At 34.8% G+C, this 22,258-nt stretch overlaps 1 protein-coding gene across 1 annotated transcript in view; it reads right to left on the bottom strand.

Annotated features, from left to right (window-relative positions):
• The window catches only part of HERC1 (HECT and RLD domain containing E3 ubiquitin protein ligase family member 1), a 191,859-nt gene that overhangs the window by 149,734 nt on the left and 19,867 nt on the right, over positions 1–22,258 (bottom strand). Inside the window, exons 3-11 of the mRNA XM_042783232.1 lie at positions 15,880–16,074; positions 14,652–14,963; positions 12,535–12,631; positions 11,803–11,946; positions 10,195–10,322; positions 7,281–7,425; positions 7,005–7,176; positions 5,467–5,601; positions 4,809–4,974 (exon numbers count right to left, since the gene is read on the bottom strand). Of these exons, the coding sequence (XP_042639166.1) occupies positions 4,809–4,974; positions 5,467–5,601; positions 7,005–7,176; positions 7,281–7,425; positions 10,195–10,322; positions 11,803–11,946; positions 12,535–12,631; positions 14,652–14,963; positions 15,880–16,074 (1,494 nt within the window). The remainder of the gene's footprint in view (positions 1–4,808; positions 4,975–5,466; positions 5,602–7,004; positions 7,177–7,280; positions 7,426–10,194; positions 10,323–11,802; positions 11,947–12,534; positions 12,632–14,651; positions 14,964–15,879; positions 16,075–22,258) is intronic.

The following is a 22,258-nucleotide window of genomic DNA, read 5'->3' as shown; positions in this document are numbered from 1 at the left end:
GTTTGGAATTGCCAACTTTTTGGTTGAGCACTTAAATGCTGCATGACCAGGGATCCTTGGATAAGGGATAACTGACTTTAAAAGACCTGAAATGGTTGCATCCTATGCCAGAAGTGAGAAAAGCCAAGAAGTAATTTGAATTATACTGTAGAAATCCTAAATGCTGAGGTACCTCTACAACAGAGAACTAAGGAGAAGCTCAAAACAAGAAGACTGACCGAAAACTAGCAAACAGTAAAAATAGCAAACTGAAAACAGAATCAAGAGAAAGTGTCCATACTGAATGTTGAGACTCCTGATCTTTTTTCCCTGACCAGAAGATTGTCACCCAAGTTTAGTATCTCATAGATAGTAGATTAGAAGAGCCTTCTTTTGGGGAATCTAGCCAGTACAAAAGAAAAGAACTTAAGGGGCAGATATCAAGGGTTCTCCAAATAAACACCCCAGGCATATCAACCTAAAGTTAAGTTAATAAACCTCACTCATGTGCACAGCACTTCCAATCAGCTTTTTACTGTTACTCTTAAACTGGGCCTCCAAAGCTCTTCAGAAATTTCATTAGAGATTTTATTATGAAAGATAGAGACTAAAACTAACAAATAAAATCTAAATTGGAAAAATCACCACGTATGTATGGAGAAAAAAATTTAATATCTTCAAAAAGATATGAAAGGACACCAAAATAGGAGACTACTAAAAAGAAACATTCATAGAACAAAAAGAGTTCTTATAATTTAAAGTCTGATTGAAGAAATAAAAACCTCAATAGAAGAATTGGAAGATGAAATTAAATTTCCCCTAAAGTAGAAAGAGGGACCAAAAAAAAAAAAAAGAAAAAGAAATTCAACACATCACTTTCCATGAAGGACAGAACAACCAACTAGAAGGAAACTCAATAAAGATATAAAAGAATGAAGTGATACAATCGACCAATTGGACTTCACAGACATATACAGAACACTCCACCCAAGAGCAATATGTTGTTGTTGTTGTTGTTATGTGCCGTCGAGTCAGCCCTGACTCATAGCGACCCCTCCTTAGGTTTCCGAGGCAGTATCACTACGGAAGTAGGATTGCCCAACCTTCCTTCCGAGGAGTGGCTGGTGGGTTTGAACCGCCAGCCTTCTGATTAGCAGTCAAGTGCCTTAGCCACTATGCTACCAGAGCTCCCAAGAGCAATATAGTACAAATTATTCTCTAATGCACATGGATCGTTCTCCAGAATAGACCACAGTCTAGGCCGCAAAGTAAGCCTCACTAAATTCTAAAGTATCAAAATATTATAAAGCATGTTTTCTGATCACAACAGTACAAGACTAGAAATTAACAACAGGAAGAAAAAGGGGGAAAAAAAATCAAATACACAGAAACAGAGTAATACCTTTCTCAAAAATGACTGGGTAACAGAAGAAAATAAAAATGAAATTTCAAACTTCCTAGACTCAAATGAGAATGAAAACACAACATATCAAAAACTTTGGGGCATAGCAAAAGCAGTGCTCAGAGAATTCATAGCAATAAATGCACACATCCAAAGAAAAGGGGGGGCCACCAAAATCAATAGCTTAACCCTAAAATTTGAACAAACAGAAAAAGAGCATCAAAGGAAGCCCACAGTCAACAAAAAAAAGAAATAATAAAAGATTAGAACAGAAAAAAATGAAACAGAAAACAGAAAAACAATAGAAAGAATCAACAAGACTGTAAGTCGGTTCTTTAAGAGGGTCAATGAAATAAACTGTTGGCCAAATTGACAAAGGAAAAGAATGAGAAGATGCAAATAACCAATATAAGAAATAAGATGGTTAACATTACAACAGAGCCAAATGAGATAAAAAGGATCATAACTGAAAATTATGAAAAACTGTACTCCAACAAATTTGGGACAAATTTCTAGAAATATATTACACACAGAGGCATAAAATTTGAACAGATCCATAACAAAAGAAGAAACTGAAGAGGTCATAAAAAACAATCCCAATAACAACAACAAGAAAGTCCCAGCCCAGATGGATTCAATGAAGAATTCTACCAAGCATTCTGAAATGAGTTGACATCAATTCTACTCAAACTATTCCAGAACAACAGAAAAACAGGGAATACTTCCTAATTCATTCTATGAAGCCAGCATAACCCTGATACCAAAATCAGGCAAAGACACCACTAAAAAAGAAAATTATAGACTAATATCACTCATGCATATAGATGCAAAAATTCTCAGCAAAATTCTAGCCAATAGACTTCAACAGCATATTAGAAAAATAATACATTACAATCAAGTGGGATTCTAATTATGTAAATGGCTTAACATTAGAAAATCAATGAACATAATGCATCACATAAAAAGAGGACAGGAACCACATGATCATCTCAATTGATGCAGAAAAGGAATCTGAAAAAATTCAACATCTATTCCCAATAAAAACTTATAGCAAAATAGGAACAGAAGGGAAATTCTTCAACATAATTATGAGCATATATATAAAACCAACAGCAAACATTATTCTTGAAAGAGAGAGACTATAAGCATTATTCTTGAGAACAGGAATGAGAAAAGGATGCTCTTTATCACTCTGTTTATTATTCAATATTGTACTGGAAGTCCTAGGTAGAGCAATAAAGCAAGAACAGGAAATAAAGAGCATACAAATTGGTAAGGAAGAAGTAAAAAAGAAAAAAAATTCACAGATGACATAATCATATACATAGAAAATCCCAGAAGACTCCACAAGAAAGCTAATGAAACTAACAGATGATTTCAGCAAAGTGACAAGGTACCAATTAACATATAAAAATAAGTTAGATTTCTCTACACTAACAAAGAAAACTCTGAAAAACTAATCAGAAAAACAACACCCTTTACAATATCCTTTATGATAGTCCTCAAAAAAGATAAAATAGTTAAGAATAAATCTAACTTAGGATGTAAAAGACTTATGCAAAGAAATCTACAAAACACTACTACAAGAAACCAAAAGCAACCTACATAAATGGAAAAACATACCATGCTTATAGACAGGAAGATTTAACACAAGTAAAAAATGTCAGTATTACCCAAAGTGATCTACAAATATAATGAAATCCCAATCTAAAATTCCAACAACTCCCTTTAATGAGATAGAAAAACTAATCATCAACTTTATCAAACTGTAGTACATATACACAATGGAATACTATGCAACAATAAATAATGATGAATCCATGAAACATCTTACAACATGGATGAACGTGGAGACATTATGCTGGGAGAAATAAGTACAACATAAAAGGATGAATATTATATGAGACCACTACTACAAAAAGAAAAGGTTTACACACGGAAAGAAACATTCTTTGATGGCTACCATGGAGGGGAGGGAGTAGGAAGGAGAATCATTAACCAGATAGTAGACAAGAGTTAATTCTGGTGAAGGGAAAGGAAATACACTCTATGGGGGAAGTCAGCACAACGTGATCAAAGCAAAGGAAGACACAGAAATGTGCACAAGTTCCAGACAACAAAAGTACACAGTATTACATATACAATCCTGTAATATCAAATAATAATAAACAATCATCTATGAGTGAATATATAACATTTGATAGACTTTACATAGAAATCATTTAGTCCTGGACTTTTCTTTGTGGGAATATTATTTTAAGCTGCTAATCCAATCTCTTTACTTGTTGTAAATCTGTTCAGATCTTCTATTTCTTCTTTAGTTTCAGTAGTTTGTGTCTTTCTAGGACCTTCTCCACTTCACTTAGGAATTTCTGTTTGGGTAGTAGTAATGTTCCCCCTTTCATTCTTGATTTTAGTAATTTGAGTGCTCTCTTTTTTACTCTGTTTTAACTAGAGGTATGTCAATTTGGTTGATCTTTTCAAAGAACCAATATTTGGTTTCATTTATTTTCTTGTTCTTTTATTCTCTATTTCATTTATTTACACTATAATCTTTATTATTTCCTTCTTTCTGCTTGCTCTGGGTTTAGCTGTATCTTTGCTTTCTAATTTCTTAAGTCGGAAGGTTAGTTTAATGATTTAAGAGCTTTCTTCTTTTTAAATATAGATATTACTCCTATAAATTTTCCGCTAGTACAGCTTTAGCTACAGTCTATAAATTTTGGTGTGTTGTTTTATTTTTATTCATCTCATTTTTAAATTTCTTTTGTGATCCTTTCTTTGATCCATTGGTTATTTAGGAGTGTGTTGTTTAAATTATCACTATACCACCTACCTGTTTATAATATATATACCATGTTATAATATATACATGTTAATATAGATGCTATAAACATATTTATAAATATAAACATATTTATATTTATAAATACTTATTATAAATATATAATATAAAGATATCTATTATATATTTTACTATATATTTATATTTAAAGTATTAAATATATATAATACATTTATATTCAAAGTATGAAAAGCCAAGATGTTACTTTGAAGACTAAGGTGTACCTCACCTAAGCCATGGTGTTTTCAATCACCTCATATGCATGCAAAAGCTACATAATTATATTTATTTAAATTTAAATATATATAGTTATAGTCACCTACAATATAGTGTGATGTTATGAGAACATATAAGAGAGAAAAATAATATTACAGAAAGGCAGATAAAGAAAGGTTTCTTAGAGGTAACATATCATATTTGTTTTAAATGATGAGTTAACCAGAAAAATACATTCCATCAAGAAAATGGGAATAAGGGAAAGAACATCCAGTTGAGGTGCCCAATGTACATATGAATACATGAGCTACAACCTCAAGGAAAGACGTAGCTTGAGATACGGATTTACAACTGCCATGCTCTTACCTCCTGGATTTCATCTGGGACAGTGGAGTCCATCAGTCTGAATAGCAAATTTCTAAGTGGACCTGCCTGTCTCCCAAGAATGCTGGTAGCTACCCCTCCTGCAAGCGCAAGAGCAAGGTGATTTGAAAGCAACTTCAGGCACAGCTTGAGGAAATTGTGGTGCTCCCTGGAACCAAATAAAATGCTGTGAATTTCTGGAACATAAAAGAACATGTGCTATCCAGTTTGGGTAATATTTTTCTCTTTAGAAATATTGTCAAATTATGACCTATGGTAATATTTAAAGGTTATTTGTGAAATTATGAATTTTTTTCTAGATTATTATCAGTAAGTGGTGTAATGCCTAAGGCATTTGACAGCTAACCAGAGGACTGGTGATTCAAACCCATCAGCCACTCCTCAGAAGGCAGATTGGGCGATCTACTTTAGTAGTGATACCGTCTTGAAAACCCAAGGAGGGGTTGCTATGAGTCAGATCCAACTCAATGGTAGTGAGTTTGGTTTTTTTGGTTACCTAAGTTTAGCTCTTTTTCTAGATTATAAAGAAGTGTCATACAATTGGAAAAAAAAGTAAATAATAAAGACTAATAGTAGTAGTAACTCAAAACAAGTAGCTAATATATATGCATGCACACACAAATGTAAGTATAAAACATACCTTGATGAAGGGAAAGGGAGTGGGGGAATCTCACTGTTTATTTTATCACAGTATCTCTCAAGAAATGAACGCAGGTGGGAGAAGGTGCTCTCTTCAAGATCTACACAATAAGGTCGGTGCCATGCAACAACTTGTCTATAAGAAAACATAAGAAAATCATAAAACAGTCTTAAAATGAAACTTTCACACATGTTTAAAACATTATTAATGCTGAAAGATTTCACCAGGATATATAAAAGGTGGTTGGAAACTCAAGGAGGGGTCGCTATGAGTTGGGGCCGACTCAACGGCACATAACAACAACAATTATTAAAGTGATAATACCCTTCACTCTAGCTACTGAGGGAAATTAAGAATCCACTATCCCTAGAGTTCTTCAAGAAGAAAATGTATAACCACCTTTTTTGGAAAGTCTGGATATTCAATCTCCTAAAGGCAAAGGCCTAAGCCACATGATCTACTAAAGCCCTTTCTTGTTCCAGCAGTCTACAGAATGTATATGTCATATTAGGAAAAATATCCTAATTCTATAGATACATTGAAATCTATTAAAAGAAAAAAATCTTGCATAGATTCTTAAGAACTTGAGAGCCAAATATAAACTGAAAGGCTATGGATTCAACACAAATAGCAAATTATTCATATTCAACTCATTATATTTTTGGCTTTTGTTTTGGAAGGATAATTATCTATAAATATTTTTAATTAGAATGTCATGAGAAACATTCTGAATCAAAAGTATAAAATGCAGATATATCTCTAAATTGTAAATTAGCCTATATACATCTGAAAAATTTGAAACAACCCAAACCATAAAAACCCAAACACATCGTTGTCAAGTTGACTGCAACTCATAGCAACCCCTCGTTGGGTTTCCGAGGTGGTATTTCTACGGAAGTAGATTGCCCAGTCTTCCTTCCAAGGAGTGGCTGCCAGCCTTCTGGTTAGCAGTCACAAGCCTGAGGCATTACACCACCAGAACAACCCAAACACTCCTTAAAATTCAATCTCCTAATATTGACTAAATATCATCTACCTGATTATCTAAAATGATATAGTTGTCATTTTAAGAAAAGGCTAAATTTCCACAAAAAGAACTTTCTTAATTTAAAAGTATGATCACCGTTCTGTTTTGTTTTCAAAAAACACAACCAGACGAAGGCCACTAAAATTAATCAACTATGTTAAATAAATAAAGGTGAGTCCTGATTTTGATTATTTCAATTTAATCTCTTCTTTGATATATAGATATCTTACTTTTATCAGTCAGTATCTGGAAACAGATAAGGAATTCAAAATGTTCAGAAGACACTTAAATTACGAAAACATCTTAAATACAGGGTCTAAATTCCTACTTATGAAACATGCCTAACTTCAACATGCAGATTTAAAAAAATTTAGATGTCATTTCTATAACAGTAAAAACTCTATACTGGAAATGTTCATAAGGGTGTTTTATGAACAAAGTACTGTTATTTATATTTTATTGGTGTTTGTTGTTAAAAAACATGAGAATTTTTTAAAGTGAGCACTCTTACCTGTCCCTAGGAAGAGCAGTCCATGCCAAACTATGTGATGTTCCAGCTGAAATCTGCTGAATTGCTATTCCATCTAAGCCACTGACTTTCTTTGGTTTAGTTATAGGACCTGTGGAATTTCCTTGGCCACACTGGCCCATTGAGTTATTGCCCCAAGCATAAACTTCATTATCTAAAAACAAAACACAAAGTATAAAAGAAAAGCCAAATTTAAATGTAATATATTTATAGGTGATAATAGTTAATATTATTTCTCAAAAAGCAAATGGCTTTTACCATGAGAAAGAGCCAAACAATGACTGTCTCCAATAGAAATATCAACTATTCTTGTGGCAGCCAGTTCTTCAATAAGCTTGGGTCTCAAGGCAGTAGCTTCTGAAGAACCACAACCTAGACAAGCTCCACAGCCCCACGCATAGACCTGAAATTCAACGAGAAATACATCACACATAATTTTCTGAGACTATTAAGTTAATGACTTAAGTTGTGTAGGAATAAATACCATCTATCAAACAAGAGTATGGTTTAAAACTAAGTAATAAAGTTAAAACAATATTTACTGATCATTTTAAAGACTGCCATAGTGATTTATTTTGTGGTTTTTAAATGTCCCAAATATAGTTGATTACACAAACAGATAAGAAGCTCAGCTGAAAGAAAATTAATTAGTCATAGAAAAAATGGAAAGATCTTCTAAGAGATTCTGCCAAAGCTACTAACTGGCTTGAATTTTGTTACATTTGTCCATTTTGAGCAGCTTTGGAAATACTGTTGCTATCTGAAAACTTCTCTTTTATAATGATTTGGAAAAGGATAGTGAGAATAGCTGCACAACTTGAAGAAGGTAATCAATGTCACTTAATTAACTGTGCATGTAGAAACTGTTGAGATGCCATATGTATTGTTATGTGTATTTTCACCACAATTTAAAACAAACAAACAAAAACTTCTCCTTTACCTGTTTCTCACTCTGCAAATAATTAATGACTATTTCTTGGCTTGTTAAACCAAGCCATGATCGCAGAAAATGCATTACATAAATCTCAAAATGACGTTTATGATCTACTTAAAAGCTACCTCACGTCATTGTTATAACAATTTTAATTATCACTTATAAAGGGAGCAGGTGAAGTAGTACTCAACATAGTTCCTCTTGAAGACCTTCATTTTTGACTAATACCAAAATAATCACTGATTGATTTAAAATGTTTGAGGGAAAAGTGAAGAAAAGAGGACAATAAGAGGATGAGTGACTATATGGCCACTCCAAACCCAAACTGAGTGATTTTTATTTTCCCTCAATGGGTTTTGGTAATACCATATAGAGTCTTATCTTTATGCCATCAAATCTGGGTTGTTTTTTTTTTTTTTTGTCAACAATTATTTCAGGAAAGACAGCTGAAAGGTTAAGCATCTTCAACAAGAAATGAAAAGCATATACATACCAGTTGCTAGACAATTTACTTAAACAAGTAAAGAATGCAACAAAAATTCCAGTACAGTAAAAGTATATTTTAGGAGGGGTAGGAACTAAAGACAGGTAAGATAAAAAAATATACTGTCAAAACTAACATTGACGGTCTACTAAATTACCCATAAAGTATAATACAGTACTATCATTCAGTAAGGCCTATATAAACTAGTTTTCTCTTGTACTGTTCCTTCATTGAGCATCAGATGAAGAAACATTTGGCTTGTATTTAGGGACAACGTTGTGTAAAAACACACATACTGTACCTTTAAACATAAGAATCACAATCAGCATGGTCAGCCTAATAAGGGCTGACAGAACTGAGATGGACTGAGGGAGATGCAGATGAATCTTCACTCATGCTCAGCAAATACAATGGCAAACAGAACTACCCTTAACATTTAAAAGTATTTCCCTCTTTTACTTCAAATAATTACCTTATATAACCATTTGTAGGCCAAACAGAAATTATTACCCTTCTCATACAAAAGAAGCACAGGATGTTCAAGGGAGGTATGTGATTTGTTGGTGGCCATACATCTAATAAATGAGCATTTGCTGACCTTAATTCATGAGTTATTTCCATAAAATCCAAAGTGAGAAATATGTAAATGAGAATTTTTAAGTTTTAAGGGAGCAACCAGAGTTGTAACATGTGACTAATATAAGAAAATACAAGGTGATAAGTAGTTGGAGTTAGATTTTTTAGGATACAAAGCATTTTAATCTTAAAAAAAAAAACAAACCGTATGCTAATTTCAGCTTTGCTGCTTGCCCATCCTATGAACTAGTCAGAAAACATTTTTATACAAAACAAGTAATAATAATAGTGCCTGGCACATAATGGGCTCCCTTAAATAGTAAGAGAATGAGTGGTCAGCCCAGTTTTCACTGCTATCGCTGGTAGATGCAAAGGGAAAATTATTCTCACTCTATCATCATACCTGCTCCCTCCCCTTCACCAATTTATTCCTAATCTATTTCCCTACATTCCTTAAAGGTTTCAAATCATTTTTCTAACTATCTATGAAGAAACAGAAGATTAAAAAAAAAGTAGAGCAGAAGTCAAAATTTTCATGTACAAGTTCAAAAGCTAATATGTTGTTGTTGTTATGTGCCACCGAGTCGGACCCAACTCATAGCAACCCCCGCTTGGGTTTCCGAGGTGTTATTACTACAGAAGTAGATTGCCCAACCTTCCTTCTGAGTAAGTAGCTGGTGGGTTTGAATCTCCAGTCTTCTGGTTAGCAGTCCAGTGCTAAAATTCTGACTATCCTAAACCCTGACTCTTTTTCTCAGAAATACTTAATCCTCTCAGATTATTTTCCATATGGAAATATCTCTTTACCCTCTCTTTTGATCACCTCCTGTCTTCCTATCTTCTTAGTCATATCAATGGTTCTGGCAAGATCTGTTTTTGTTTTCACACACTATCCATGATTTTTAGAAAAATTTTTAAAGGGTGATGAGTAGTAGAAGGTTTTACAAAACCATTTTAATACAAAGAACAGAGGGCTGAAGGAAGCTTTATCAGGGTCACACACAACAGGTCAGAAAACATGGTTGTCTCTCAGATACTCTACCTCCTTAAACATGAGCGAATATTTTATTTCAGTAGGTTGCATTAAAAAAATTATTTAACTCTAAAATTTAAATATGAGTATTGCTTCTCAGTAGCCTAGTGCTCTGAAACACTCTTATGCTCATGCCTAGTCCTACCTGCCCTGTTGATGTCAAAGAAAGTGAAGACTGGCTCCCAGCACAAACTTTGCGAATGAACATTCCTTGTAAAGCTTCAATAACTTTAGGTTTATACACTCTGTTGGTATCACCATGGCCAAGTTTCCCTATAAAAACAAACACATGCAAGTGAAATAATTTAATTTGTTTTTTAAAAATGTCTATTGCTTTTCTAAGTACTGAAGTTGATCAATGAATATAATCTTTCCATCACTAACCTAACAGACATGGAAAAACACAAGCTTCTGAAAGTAGAGGACATTAACAACTACGCATTTTTGTTTTAAGAAAGTAACAACCAACAACCTTCTTTATCTTAATTTCAAGTAGTTAAAACCACTTTAAAAGAGATATGGAAAATTATTTTTCTCTGTCTTTCTCTTCTTTAATGGTCATATCTCTCACTTCAAATTTGCTGATATAATATACAGGTCCTAAACTGGTAGCATAGTGGCTAAAGCACTTGACTGCTAACCAGAAGGCTGGTGGTTCAAACCCACCAGCCACTCCTCGGACAGAAGGTTGGGCAATCCTACTTCTGTAGTGATACTGCCTCGGAAACCCAAGGAGGGGTCGCTATGAGTGGGGGCCAACTCGACGGCACATAACAACAACAACAACAACAAACAAGAATGTATATACATATCATTTTTAAAAACTTTAGATCCAAAATTCATATAATAGAAAACTTGGCATACCACTAAAGAAGAAAAACAGTCAACAACATATACATTCAACCTCACTAGGAATAAAGAAATACAAATTTAATACCATTTTCACTTTTGAAATTATTTTTTAAAAAATCTTTATTTTAATTCTCATTGTTGTTGAGAAATACAGGAAAGTGGGCACTTTCACATTGCTGGCAGAAGTAGCTAATAAAGTGGACAAAGATTCAGCAGTGAGATTATTCATTGGGGTGTTGTCTTTAATACTGAAAAAAAAAAAGAGACCATCTAGATATTCAACAATGAGAAACCTATTTTATAAACAGTGCTGCAATCACATGAAGGAATATTTTGAAGTTATTTCAAAGAATGAGGTAGAACCATGTGTGCTGACACAGAAAGATACTCTCATAAACTACCAATAGATAAAAACTAGCAGGTTACCAAACCAAACCAAACTCACTGCCGTCAAGTCAGTCCCAACTCATAGCGACCCCTCCCCTCCTTGGCTTTCCAAGGTGGTATCACTACGGAAGTAGATTGCCCAACCTTCCTTGTGAGAAATGGCTGGTGGGTTTGAACCTCCAGCCTTTGGTTAGCAGTCAAATGCCTTAGGCACTATGCCACCAGAGCTTCCAACTAGCAGGTTACAAAATAATATCTGAAGTATTTATCATCCACTTTGATTTTTAGAAAGATATCTACCTAGAAAGATATGTATATATTTGCATAAATAAATAAATATATATATTTAGAAGCTTATCTACTAAAATGTTAACAATGGTTATACTGATGTTTATAGAAACAGTTTTTTACTTCTGTTCATTTATATTTGAGTATTACTACAATAAGCATGCATAACAAAGAAAAGAAAAATTAAAAAAAAGGATAACGCTATCAGTAAATAAATTTTACATACCATTGTCTCCTCCACCAAAAGACCAAACAGTTCTCCCATCTTTAGATAAAGCAATAGTATGTGAACTACCACATGAAACCTCTCCGACATTGCTAATTTCTTTGACTAATGTTGGAATATTACGGCTATTACTATCACCATGACCTTGGATAAAACACAAACAACAAAGAAACAATGTTGAATTAACTCTTTCTCTAGGCCATTACTTTACAGGTGGAATAAATATTACTAGTTAATAATAAGACTGAGGTTTTGTGCATGTGTGTTTTAATGTAATTAAATATGAAAAACAGAATAATTTCTGTATCTTCATGACCAATCTTCCAGGCTGCTCTCAAATGAAGGCATCCAGTCGCTTCAATGAACTATGAGAACAATCTATTTATGCTCTTCTTATAGCACTCAGCTTATGCTGTGTTGTACTATGCTCATGTGGACTTGTTTTCACTATCCACTAGATTATAAACTTCAGGATCATGATAGTACCTTTCTTATTTCTGAAACCCTGTATTTCTTGCTTATAATAAGCACTTAGTAAATACTTGCTGGTTTTAATTACACCTGAAATATCAGCAGCAGAATCTAGATATTATCCATAAATTTATCTTCCTCTAACCTTAAAACTGAAAAAAATGACTATTTAATTGGCTATTAAATCTATCACTCCTTCTCAATAACTGTAATCACTTCTATTTTTCTATGAAAATAACTCCAATTTTTAAAGAGTCTTACCTAATCTTCCAAAGTCTCCTTCACCCCACGTGTATAATTCACCATCCTCTGTGACAGCCGCACTATGTCTATATCCAGCTGACACACAAACAACTACCTGCATTGCACACAAAGTGAATTTGATGAGCACATAGATACTAAAACATATTGGATTCTATACACAAAAACTTAAAGACATACTGATATTTACAATTCATCCAAGAACTACCATGAATAGTTGTGGAGGTTGTACCCAGGACAAGGGTACTTAGCTAAGAGAGAAAATAAGAGCTGAAATACAGCCTATGCTCTATTTGCCAAGTCATGACTGCATTACCTGGAGGAGAGGACACTTTTCTTAGTTCATGGAAAGTCAGTGTAAGGGCTATCAAGGTTCCTGACTATATCCATTCAATCACTACTATATCACTAATCAAGTCTTTATTCAAAGAAATGAAAGGAGGTAAGCACCCATGAAACAAGGCTAATTTTTAAAATGTTACTATAAAACCTCCAGTCCTAGTTGATAGGCTAAAATAAGATAAGAAAAATTAATTACATAATAATGATAACTCTTAAAAAAAAAAAAAAAAAAAAAAACAACTATTACCATTACAGAAAGACCTAAGCAGTATTTAAGTTTGTATTAATTAAACTTCTGACAATAACTCTTTACACTGAAGTAGCTATATAGCTATGTATCTTATTCTCTTCACATAGAATCAAGGGAATAAGAGCATATAAGAACAAAATGTGGGAACCACTGACGCCTTTTAACAATGACCAGTATCAATGGCTACTGAGAAAAGATACACAGAAAAAATACCTACATTAATAGCTCTACATCTTTTTAATCTCCAAAAATCAGAACTCACTTAAGGAAATTCAAAATTTATGTTCAATTAAAAATACTGAGCACCTAATACATGCTAGGTACTATGTTAAGAACATCTGACATTTTTATCTGCAGATTACTAATTTAAAATTTTATACATTTTTCCTTCATGATATTTATGTTATGTTTAAATTATTATTTCCATTATAAAATGGAAACTAGAAAGAAATATATGTAAAGGAAACTAGAAAGAGTTAGAGTCAAGGAAGAAAGAAGGTATTATATAAAAACCAAGAAAATACAACATCAAATAGTATTTATCTAAACTTTCTTAGGCCCCATAGTCAACATCTTATAAAGTATTCCCTGATGTTTTCAAAGTGGACTATCCCAAAGCCCATTCCTTTGGGGTTGATACATTTAAGTTAAAATACTGAAAGTTAGAGTAAAATTAATTTTATAGCCCACCCTGTCAGACAATCTCCCATGAAAGGAAAGTGCCCTATTGTAATTCTGGAATACAATTAAAATGTAAACTTTACAGAGATTTATACACACACACACACACACACACATATAAAACTTTTATAGGAAGAAAGCAATCTTAAAATGGAAGACCTCGTTTCCAAGGTTAGGAAAATACCTTCACCTCTTTAAAGAAACGTAAAATAGGAAAAAAAAAAAAAAAAAGAATGAGAGAGAACGCTAAGTTCAGCACTTAATGGTCCCAATTATTAGTATGTAACTTTGGGCAAGTTACTCAACCACTCTGAATGTCTCCTCACAATCAGATCTCTGTTAAAATGCCACCTCCTCTGAGAGGAGCCTCTGACCTCATTATCTAATATCACACCATGCTTAGTCGCTATTAAATTTTTCTTTCTTTTTCTCTACAACCATGTGAAATCATTTTATGTGTCTTTTATTTATTTATTATATCTGTCTCTCCAGATTAAAGCCCCATGAGAGCAAGGACTTTGTTTACTTTCTTCACTGTCATTTGTCTAATACCTGAAAGACTACTTGGTACTTGGAAGACGCTAAATAAGTATTTGTTGAATGAATGATTCTCAGCTTCCTTATCTGTAAAATGAGAACAGTAACTACTTCACAAAGTTGTTACAGCATTAAAATTACATAATACATGTGAAAGTTTTGTAAACTGTAAAGATGTACAGAAGATAAGCCAAAGCGGGGGGAGGGGGACATCTTCAAAAGGAACATATCAAAATTTGAACAGTTATCTTCAATTATAGCACCATTGCATCTAATTACTCTTGAATTCATAAAAGAAAGCACATACCTTTCCCTGCAGAGGACCCTGAATAAGCTTGGGATATTTCTGAGTTGAACTATTTCCATGTCCCAGTTTCCCATAATCGCCATCTCCCCAACTGAAGACCTCTCCTTCTGTTGTAAAAGCTAAAGTGTGACCATCAGAGCCTTTAGAAGATGAAACCTTTTTGATGGACCTGTGAGGCTCAAATGTTAACTTTTTTAAAGTAGACTGATTATTAGAATCTCCAAGTCCCAGTCTCCCATAGCTGCCTTTACCACAAGCTCTGACAGAGCCATCTGTAGAAATTACAAAAGTGCAATACTGTCCAGCTTCGATCTATAAGAAAACAAACAGAACCATAAATATAAAATGCTTCTCTGAGAAAGTATAATACCTTAAGGCTAGTTTTATCAGAGACTCAAAAGAAGTTTTTTAAAGCAGAATACAGTATGACTCTCCACAGAGAATTATGAATAAATAGAAAACTGAGGGAACAATGGCTTTTTCCAGTTGACTTTATTATCAAGTTCAAATTCATTTATATTTTATTTTTTAAGGTTATCTACAGGTAATAGCTAATGAAACAACAAAATAAAATGTTTTAGCCTCCTTTTATAATTTGGGAAGGACAAGAAATAAAAATGTTCCTATAAATTCCTTAAGGTCATTATGGTAAAAACTACGGAAAATTATTCTAAACCCATATGGGAAAGAAAAAAAAAGCTTTAATGAAAATAAATAGGCAAAATGATCTCTGCTAAAAGATAGCAACAAATGTAAAAAAGTGATCATAAAAAGAACATTAAATGCCAATTTGGCAAAGAGAAAATTCCAGTTTTTATTTAGTTTTATTCACTATTTATGCTGAATATAATTGTAAAATCTGTTACCATTCATAATGTTTTTTTAAAAAATCCAGATCCCAATTTAATTTTTTGAACTTTGGAAAAGCTATGGGTTATGGGTAAATGAAAATATATTTTTCTATTAAAATGAAAAGATTTATGCAGTATAGCATAGAAACATTATAGATAAGAAATAATCAATGATCAATGACATGAGACAGTGTATGTGAGCTGCTGTATGGAAAGTGAACTTGCTCTGTAAACTTTCACTCAAATCACAATTTAAAAAAAGAGAAAGAATCAATGAAGAATTTTTATTTGAAAAAATACTCAACATTTTTTAAACCAAGTATGCATGAATACATACTCCATCATCTACCAATTCATAAGGAATACAGAAAACTCACGGTCTGAGCATCAGAGAAACTAGGAGCCAGCTTAGGTTGTAATATTTTCTCCTGTGTGCCTTCTACCAACTGATGGCTGCTGTTACTCCCCCAAACATAAACCTCACAGGTTTCTGAGACAATGGGAGCATCACCAGTCTGAATGCTATCTGGGCTAGCACATGTTCTTGAGTAATCAGAAGCCATTCTGCAAACCTATTAAAATTAAAAACATAGAATAGTCAGTATCTTCACTGGGCATTTTTATAAATATTCTGAAATTATTATTAACTTTCCTTCTTCTTCGTACTTTCAGGTGCTCAAATAATCTAAATATAACACCATTTGGTCTTGAACATGGATGGACAGAATATTTACTTCTGCAGAAAAAACCACTAAAAGATACTAATAAAGGTGGCAAAAACAGGGAGGGGGAAACACATAATCAAATCTTTTTTTCAACTAAAAATTGTATTACATACAACAGCATTATAGAGAAACAAAGCTTGATAAACAAAGTTATAAAAACCCACCATTGATAATCCTTCCATCTTGACACAATAGATGGTATCTTTTTTATGTATGTCCTTTCAGGATTTTTCATATACATGTTATCAAAGCAATATATAAAAGTGACAAACCATACATGAGCATCACACAAAATTTTTCTTGTTGTATACCTAATTTTCATGATTGAACATATAATATTCCATCTAATGTAAAAAATCACAACTTACTTAACCACTTTGCTTTTACTGGTCATGTAGATTCCTTCCATTTGTTTGTTAGCAGGAGTCATTTTTAAGAATATAGTTCTTACGGTATTTTTTTTATTACTTCCTTTAATAAAAAGCCTCAGAAATGGGACTGTTGTTAGGTGCCTTTGAGTTGACTCTGACTCATACCAGCCCTGAGTAGCCCTGAGTACAACAGAACAAAACACTGCCCACTTGTGCACGATCCTCAAAATCCTTGCTACACCTGAACCCATCACTGCAGCCACTGTATCAAACCATCTTGTCAAGGGTCTTTCAAATACCAGCAGGGTCACCCATGGTGGACAGGTTTTCAGCAGAGCTCCAGACTAAGAAAGACTGGAAAGAAGGAAGGAGGCATCCGTTTCTCAGAAGAATTGGCCAGTGAAAACCTTGGGAGAAGGAGAAATGGGAATACTATCTCCAAAAAAAATGACAACAATCTTATGATTCTTGAAACATAAATTGAAGCATCAAATTTCTTTCCAAAATGGAAATAGTTTTATTATGTCACCAACATACAAAAAGAAAGTTGCCCTAAAAAGGATGAATGCCCAGAATAATTCAACATACACACAACATAAAAGTCATAAGGCGAAAAACCCTAGGTCTCCCCCACAAAAGCACAGGAACTAGAGTGGCCACACCAACTTCCCTATCAAAAGAATAGGTCTATATGAGAGAATCAGTCCACACTGCATTCCTACCAACAATGAGCATTATGCTCTTAATTTTTGCAAATTTAAGTGAGGAAAAGGGGATCCCATAAGTTTAATTTCACATTTCCTCATTATCAATAGAGCTAATATTTTTTTCATCTGTTTACCAGATTTTGCAAAGTAAACTAACATCTGCCCATTTATTTATTAAACTTAATGGGTTTTTTTTAAATGGCCTGTATGAAATCAATACAATAAAGGTATTAACTCTAGCAACAGTGGTTCTTAATTTGTTGCCTTTTAGGTTTTTTGTTTTTGTTTTTTTTCTGAATCTCAGTAATCAAGCAAAACAATAAAGCAAGAATCTTCAAAAGAAAATATATTGGTTTGCTAACCCATTAAGTAGGAAAGGACAGAGTAATTTTAGTCAGAATCTTTAAATATTATCCAAAATAATAAAATATGTGTATCAAATATTTTCACTGAACATGAGGACAGCTGCAAGGATATACAAAAATGAAGGCTGCCAATCCCTAATAAACCAAAAAACCAAACCTGTTGCCGTCCAGTTGGTTGTGGCTCATAGGACAGAGCAGAACTGCACCCATAGAGTTTCCAAGGCTGTAACATTTATGGAAGCAAGCTGCTACACCTTTCTCCCACAAAGCAGCTGATGAGACTGAACCACCAACCAACCTTTTGGTTAACAGCTGTTTTGGTAACCTAGTGCAGGTCTGACAGGAAAATACCACAAATGGTATAGCTTTAACAAACAGGAGTTTATTCCCTTACAGTTTTGGAGGCTAGAAGTCCAAGTTCAAAGTGCCAGAATCTAGGTGCTGGGTGAAAGACCCTAGACCTTGGGCTTCAGCTCTGCCTCTTACTCCTGGCCCACTGAAATTAGAGGCGTCTCTTGACTCAGGTAGCTACTGGATGCTGAGGCTAACAAGCCCAAGGTTGACAAATAAAATGGCACAGTCCCAATATCACCAAACCACACGGCAGGCCACTGATTCAAGTCCATTAAAAATCCCAAGGTCAGCAGAGCATGTCAGTATGCTGAATTAAGACTCAGCTACATGCAGGGTTCAAGCATGCCAAAAAGCTGCAGACCATTCTCAAAGCTTCTTATATACGGGAAGCAGTCCACATCCCTAAAGCAGCTAGTCAGTTGCTCACAGTAGATTCCAGGATGGAGCTGACTGCCAGTCTCATCATGGGGAATAACTACCACCAGCTACCCAGCCACTTAAAACTATGCCCGGCCAAGGCTGACATACAATCTTAACTACCACAATAGCCAAGCACTTAACCACTGTACCAGCAGTCTCCTGATCCCTAATATCAAACCAAAAACTAAACTCACTGCCATCGAGCTGACTCCAACTCACAGCGACCCCCTTTGGGTTTCTGGGGCGGTAAATCTTTACAAGAGTAGATTGCCCAGTCTTCCTGCCATGGAGTGGCTGGTGGGTTTGAACCGCCAACCTTCTAGTTAGCAGTCAAAAGCCTTAGGCGCTATGCCACCAGAGCTCCTTCTGATCCCTAATAAGAATCTGAAATTTTGATGGTGACAAGAGGAGGATGGTAGGGCCAAGAGAGTTAGAAATTTTTACCTGAAGATTTATGACTACAATAGGGCTTACAAGAAGAAAAGGGAGAGAGAAATGGATCCACTCATAGGGTTTATAAATGCATTACTAAAAAAAATTGGAGGGTAGGTAGGATTCTGAGAAGGTAACAGCAGTGGCAGCAACACAGTTTTGTAATTACTCTGAGTCATCACACACAGCAACTGGAAAGCAAAACTCCAAACCCATGTTTAACATTCATAACAAAATTAGGTGACAAAGTAGCCCTAAAACCAAAACTGAACTATAAGCAGGTGGAGACAACCCACCACCAAACACAAAACCAGCATCATATAAGCATCTGTATAATAGGAAGAAACAGAGCATTTGACAGACCTGAGAACAGGAGAAGCCCAAAACAGCCAATCAGGTACTCACGGAAAGTACAGGAAGCCAATCTGAGAATAGCAGCTACAAATGGTAAGGGCTTTGCCCTACCTGGTAAAAGGAGGGTGCAAGAGATCAACGATAAGAAGTTCTAAAGAAGCTAGAGTGATCTAGCTCTGTGAACTCTTGAAAGTGACCAGGAAGAGCTCCCTTACAAAACGGCTCCCACACGAAGGAGAAGTTACTGAGAGTAGAATCAGAACTGAGCAGAATAGGGAAAACAGAGAAGAAAGACAGGAAAGGTCAAGATAAGTGGTGGGGAGAGGAAGGAGCTGGGAACCATCACAGTTTTTGAACATTACATAAAAACAACCAAGGAAGGGAAATCTATGGAGGCAGAAAAGCTATCTGGAATTCCACCCCATTCTAAAAGCTCAGGAAAACTAATTTCACATAAAAATAAGGAACAGAAAAGTATCAAGGTCAAATCCCATACAAAGTTGTAAGAAAGAGGGTAAGAGAATAATAAAACCAGTTTAAAAAAGAAAATGGCCCACAAAGCAGAACAAATTGTAACAATTTCCAAACAAACTAAAAGGAATTAGAAAATGAAACAAAACATTAAAGAGAAACACAAATCTCAGTTAGAAGCATTTAGAAATGGAGTGGCAGAACTCAAATTAGAAATGAAAGATCATTTTCAGAAATTAAAATGGAGTAACATATTTAAGACACTCAACAAAAGGAAATGTGAGCCCCAAACACTATATTCTTGAAACTGATTTTCAGATATAAAGAGCAAAACAATCATTAACATGCAAAAACTCAGGGAATCTTATTACCACAAGCCTTTCTTGAGGAATCCTCTAAAGAGAGCTTTGTTGTTGTTGTTATTTGCCATCAAGTCGGCCCCAACTCATAGCGACCCCTCCTTGGGTTTCCAAGGCAGTATCACTACGGAAGTAGGAATGCCCAACCTTCCTTCCGAGGAGTGGCTGGTGGGTTTGAACCGCCAGCCTTCTGGTTAGCAGTCAAGTGCCTTAGGCACTATGCTACCAGAGCTCCTTTAGATAACCAAAAAAGACTAGAGACATCAACATAGACAATAATGGTTAATATTAAATATGTATAGTAATTACTGGTTAATTTAGATTAAATGAGGATTAAAAAAGGCAGAAAGAATGTAGTAATAGTAACTACATGCTCTGACTATTTATATACAACCTAAATATAAAAGACAGGGAAAGCACATGTAAAAAAATTAACGCGTTCAGTAATCATACAAGGGTAGTATTTGTCTTGTTATTTTATGATAGCTATTTGCATGTATATGTGTAATATGTGATTAAGACAAATGAGTAATTATGGGATATTCTAATTCTGTCATCCCCCCGTATCTCTGAGAACCAGCATTCTCATTTTAGAAGAAAGAAGATATAGATGTAATATAGAAAATGTTAAGTAAAAATTCTATAGCCCTGATTTTGAATTGAAAGTATAATATTTTAGGTTTTAAATACACATGAACACACACATACATACACACACATTTCCAAGCTATGCTCACTATAAAAGGCTATAAACAATGACCAACTCAGGAATGATGAACATCTCTAACACCTTGATTGTGGTCTTAAATACCATGTTCTACTTTTTTAAAAAAAAGCACTTTTTACAGAAATAGCTTTCTGATTCTAGGTCCAGGTCTAGGGTAAGAAATATACAAAATGAGCCTGGAACAAATTGATATATCAGATAGTAAAGAGGCTGACTCAGTTCTCTAGTGATGCTATAGCACAAGTGCATGGCTTTAACAAACAGGAATTTATTCTCTTACAGTTTATGAGGCTAGAAGTCAGAGTGCCAGCTCTAGTGACTGGGTGAAGGCCTCTCAACTTTGGGCATCGGAGCTGGAAGCATCTCCTAACTCAGGCAGCTGCTGGCTACTAAGGTTGACGAACCAAGGTCAGCAGGTAAAATGGCACAATCCCAAAACTGTAGGTAGGTAACATGGCAGGCCACTGATTCAAGCCAAGAAAAATCCCAAGATCAGCAGGCAACACACCAGGCCACTGGCTCAAGTCCAGAAACTGGAGATGAAGACTTGGCCAAATGCAGGATCCACATGTGTTGAAAAGCTACAGGCCTTTCTCAAAGCTTTACCATACAGTGGTAGCTGACTACACCCCAAAGGCAACTCCCCTTCAAGTGATGAGATGCTCACAGCAGATTCTACCATGGAGGTGATTACAACAATATTATGGAGAATAATTACATCCACTGTCAAACCACTCAAAACCACAGCCCAGCCAAGTTGACATACAACCTTAACTACCACAGAAACTATCAAAGATTACCAAGCTTATGTCAAAAGAATTTAGAACTACCCTGAAGAGACTCCACTGGCCAAGGATGGAACAATCTAAGTTTTATTACAGACAATAATTCAATAGATTGAAACTCATATATGTTTAAATCCACGAGTTCATAATGATATTTTTAAAACAAAATTACCTGGTCAGGTTGGACGATGATAAAAAAAAAAAAGAAGAAGAAAACACTGCTATCGTGTCGATTCTGGCTCATAGCAATCCCCATTGTGTTTCTGAGGCAACAAATCTTTATGAAGTAGATTGCCCAGTCTTACTTCCATGGAGTGGCTTCTTGTTGTTGTTATTGTTATGTGCCATCGAGTTGGACCCAACTCATAGCAACCCCTCCTTGGGTTTCCGAGGCAATATCACTATGAAAGTAGGTTGCCCAATCTTCCTTCCAAGGAAGGTAGTTTGAGCCGCCAGCCTTCTGGTTAGTAGTCAAGTGCCATAGGCACCTTGCTACCAGAGCTCCCATGGAGTGGCTAGTGGATTTGAACTACCAACTTTCTGGTTAGTGTTAGGCCGAAGCAAACCCAAGCCACCAACATTTCAGTTAGCAGCTTCCTCCGGGTGTCAAGCCCTGATGAGACAGCCTGATAAGACGACCAAAGTAACAGAACCCGCCCAGACTGGAAAGCCCCATGCAGTGGCAA

Source organism: Orycteropus afer, unplaced genomic scaffold (genome assembly GCF_000298275.1).
Source record: "Orycteropus afer afer isolate SDZICR_OR568_19922 unplaced genomic scaffold, OryAfe1.0 scaffold00015, whole genome shotgun sequence".
NCBI lineage: Eukaryota > Metazoa > Chordata > Mammalia > Tubulidentata > Orycteropodidae > Orycteropus > Orycteropus afer.
Note: the sequence above shows the minus strand (reverse complement) of the source record. Positions and strands in the feature narration are given on the sequence as shown.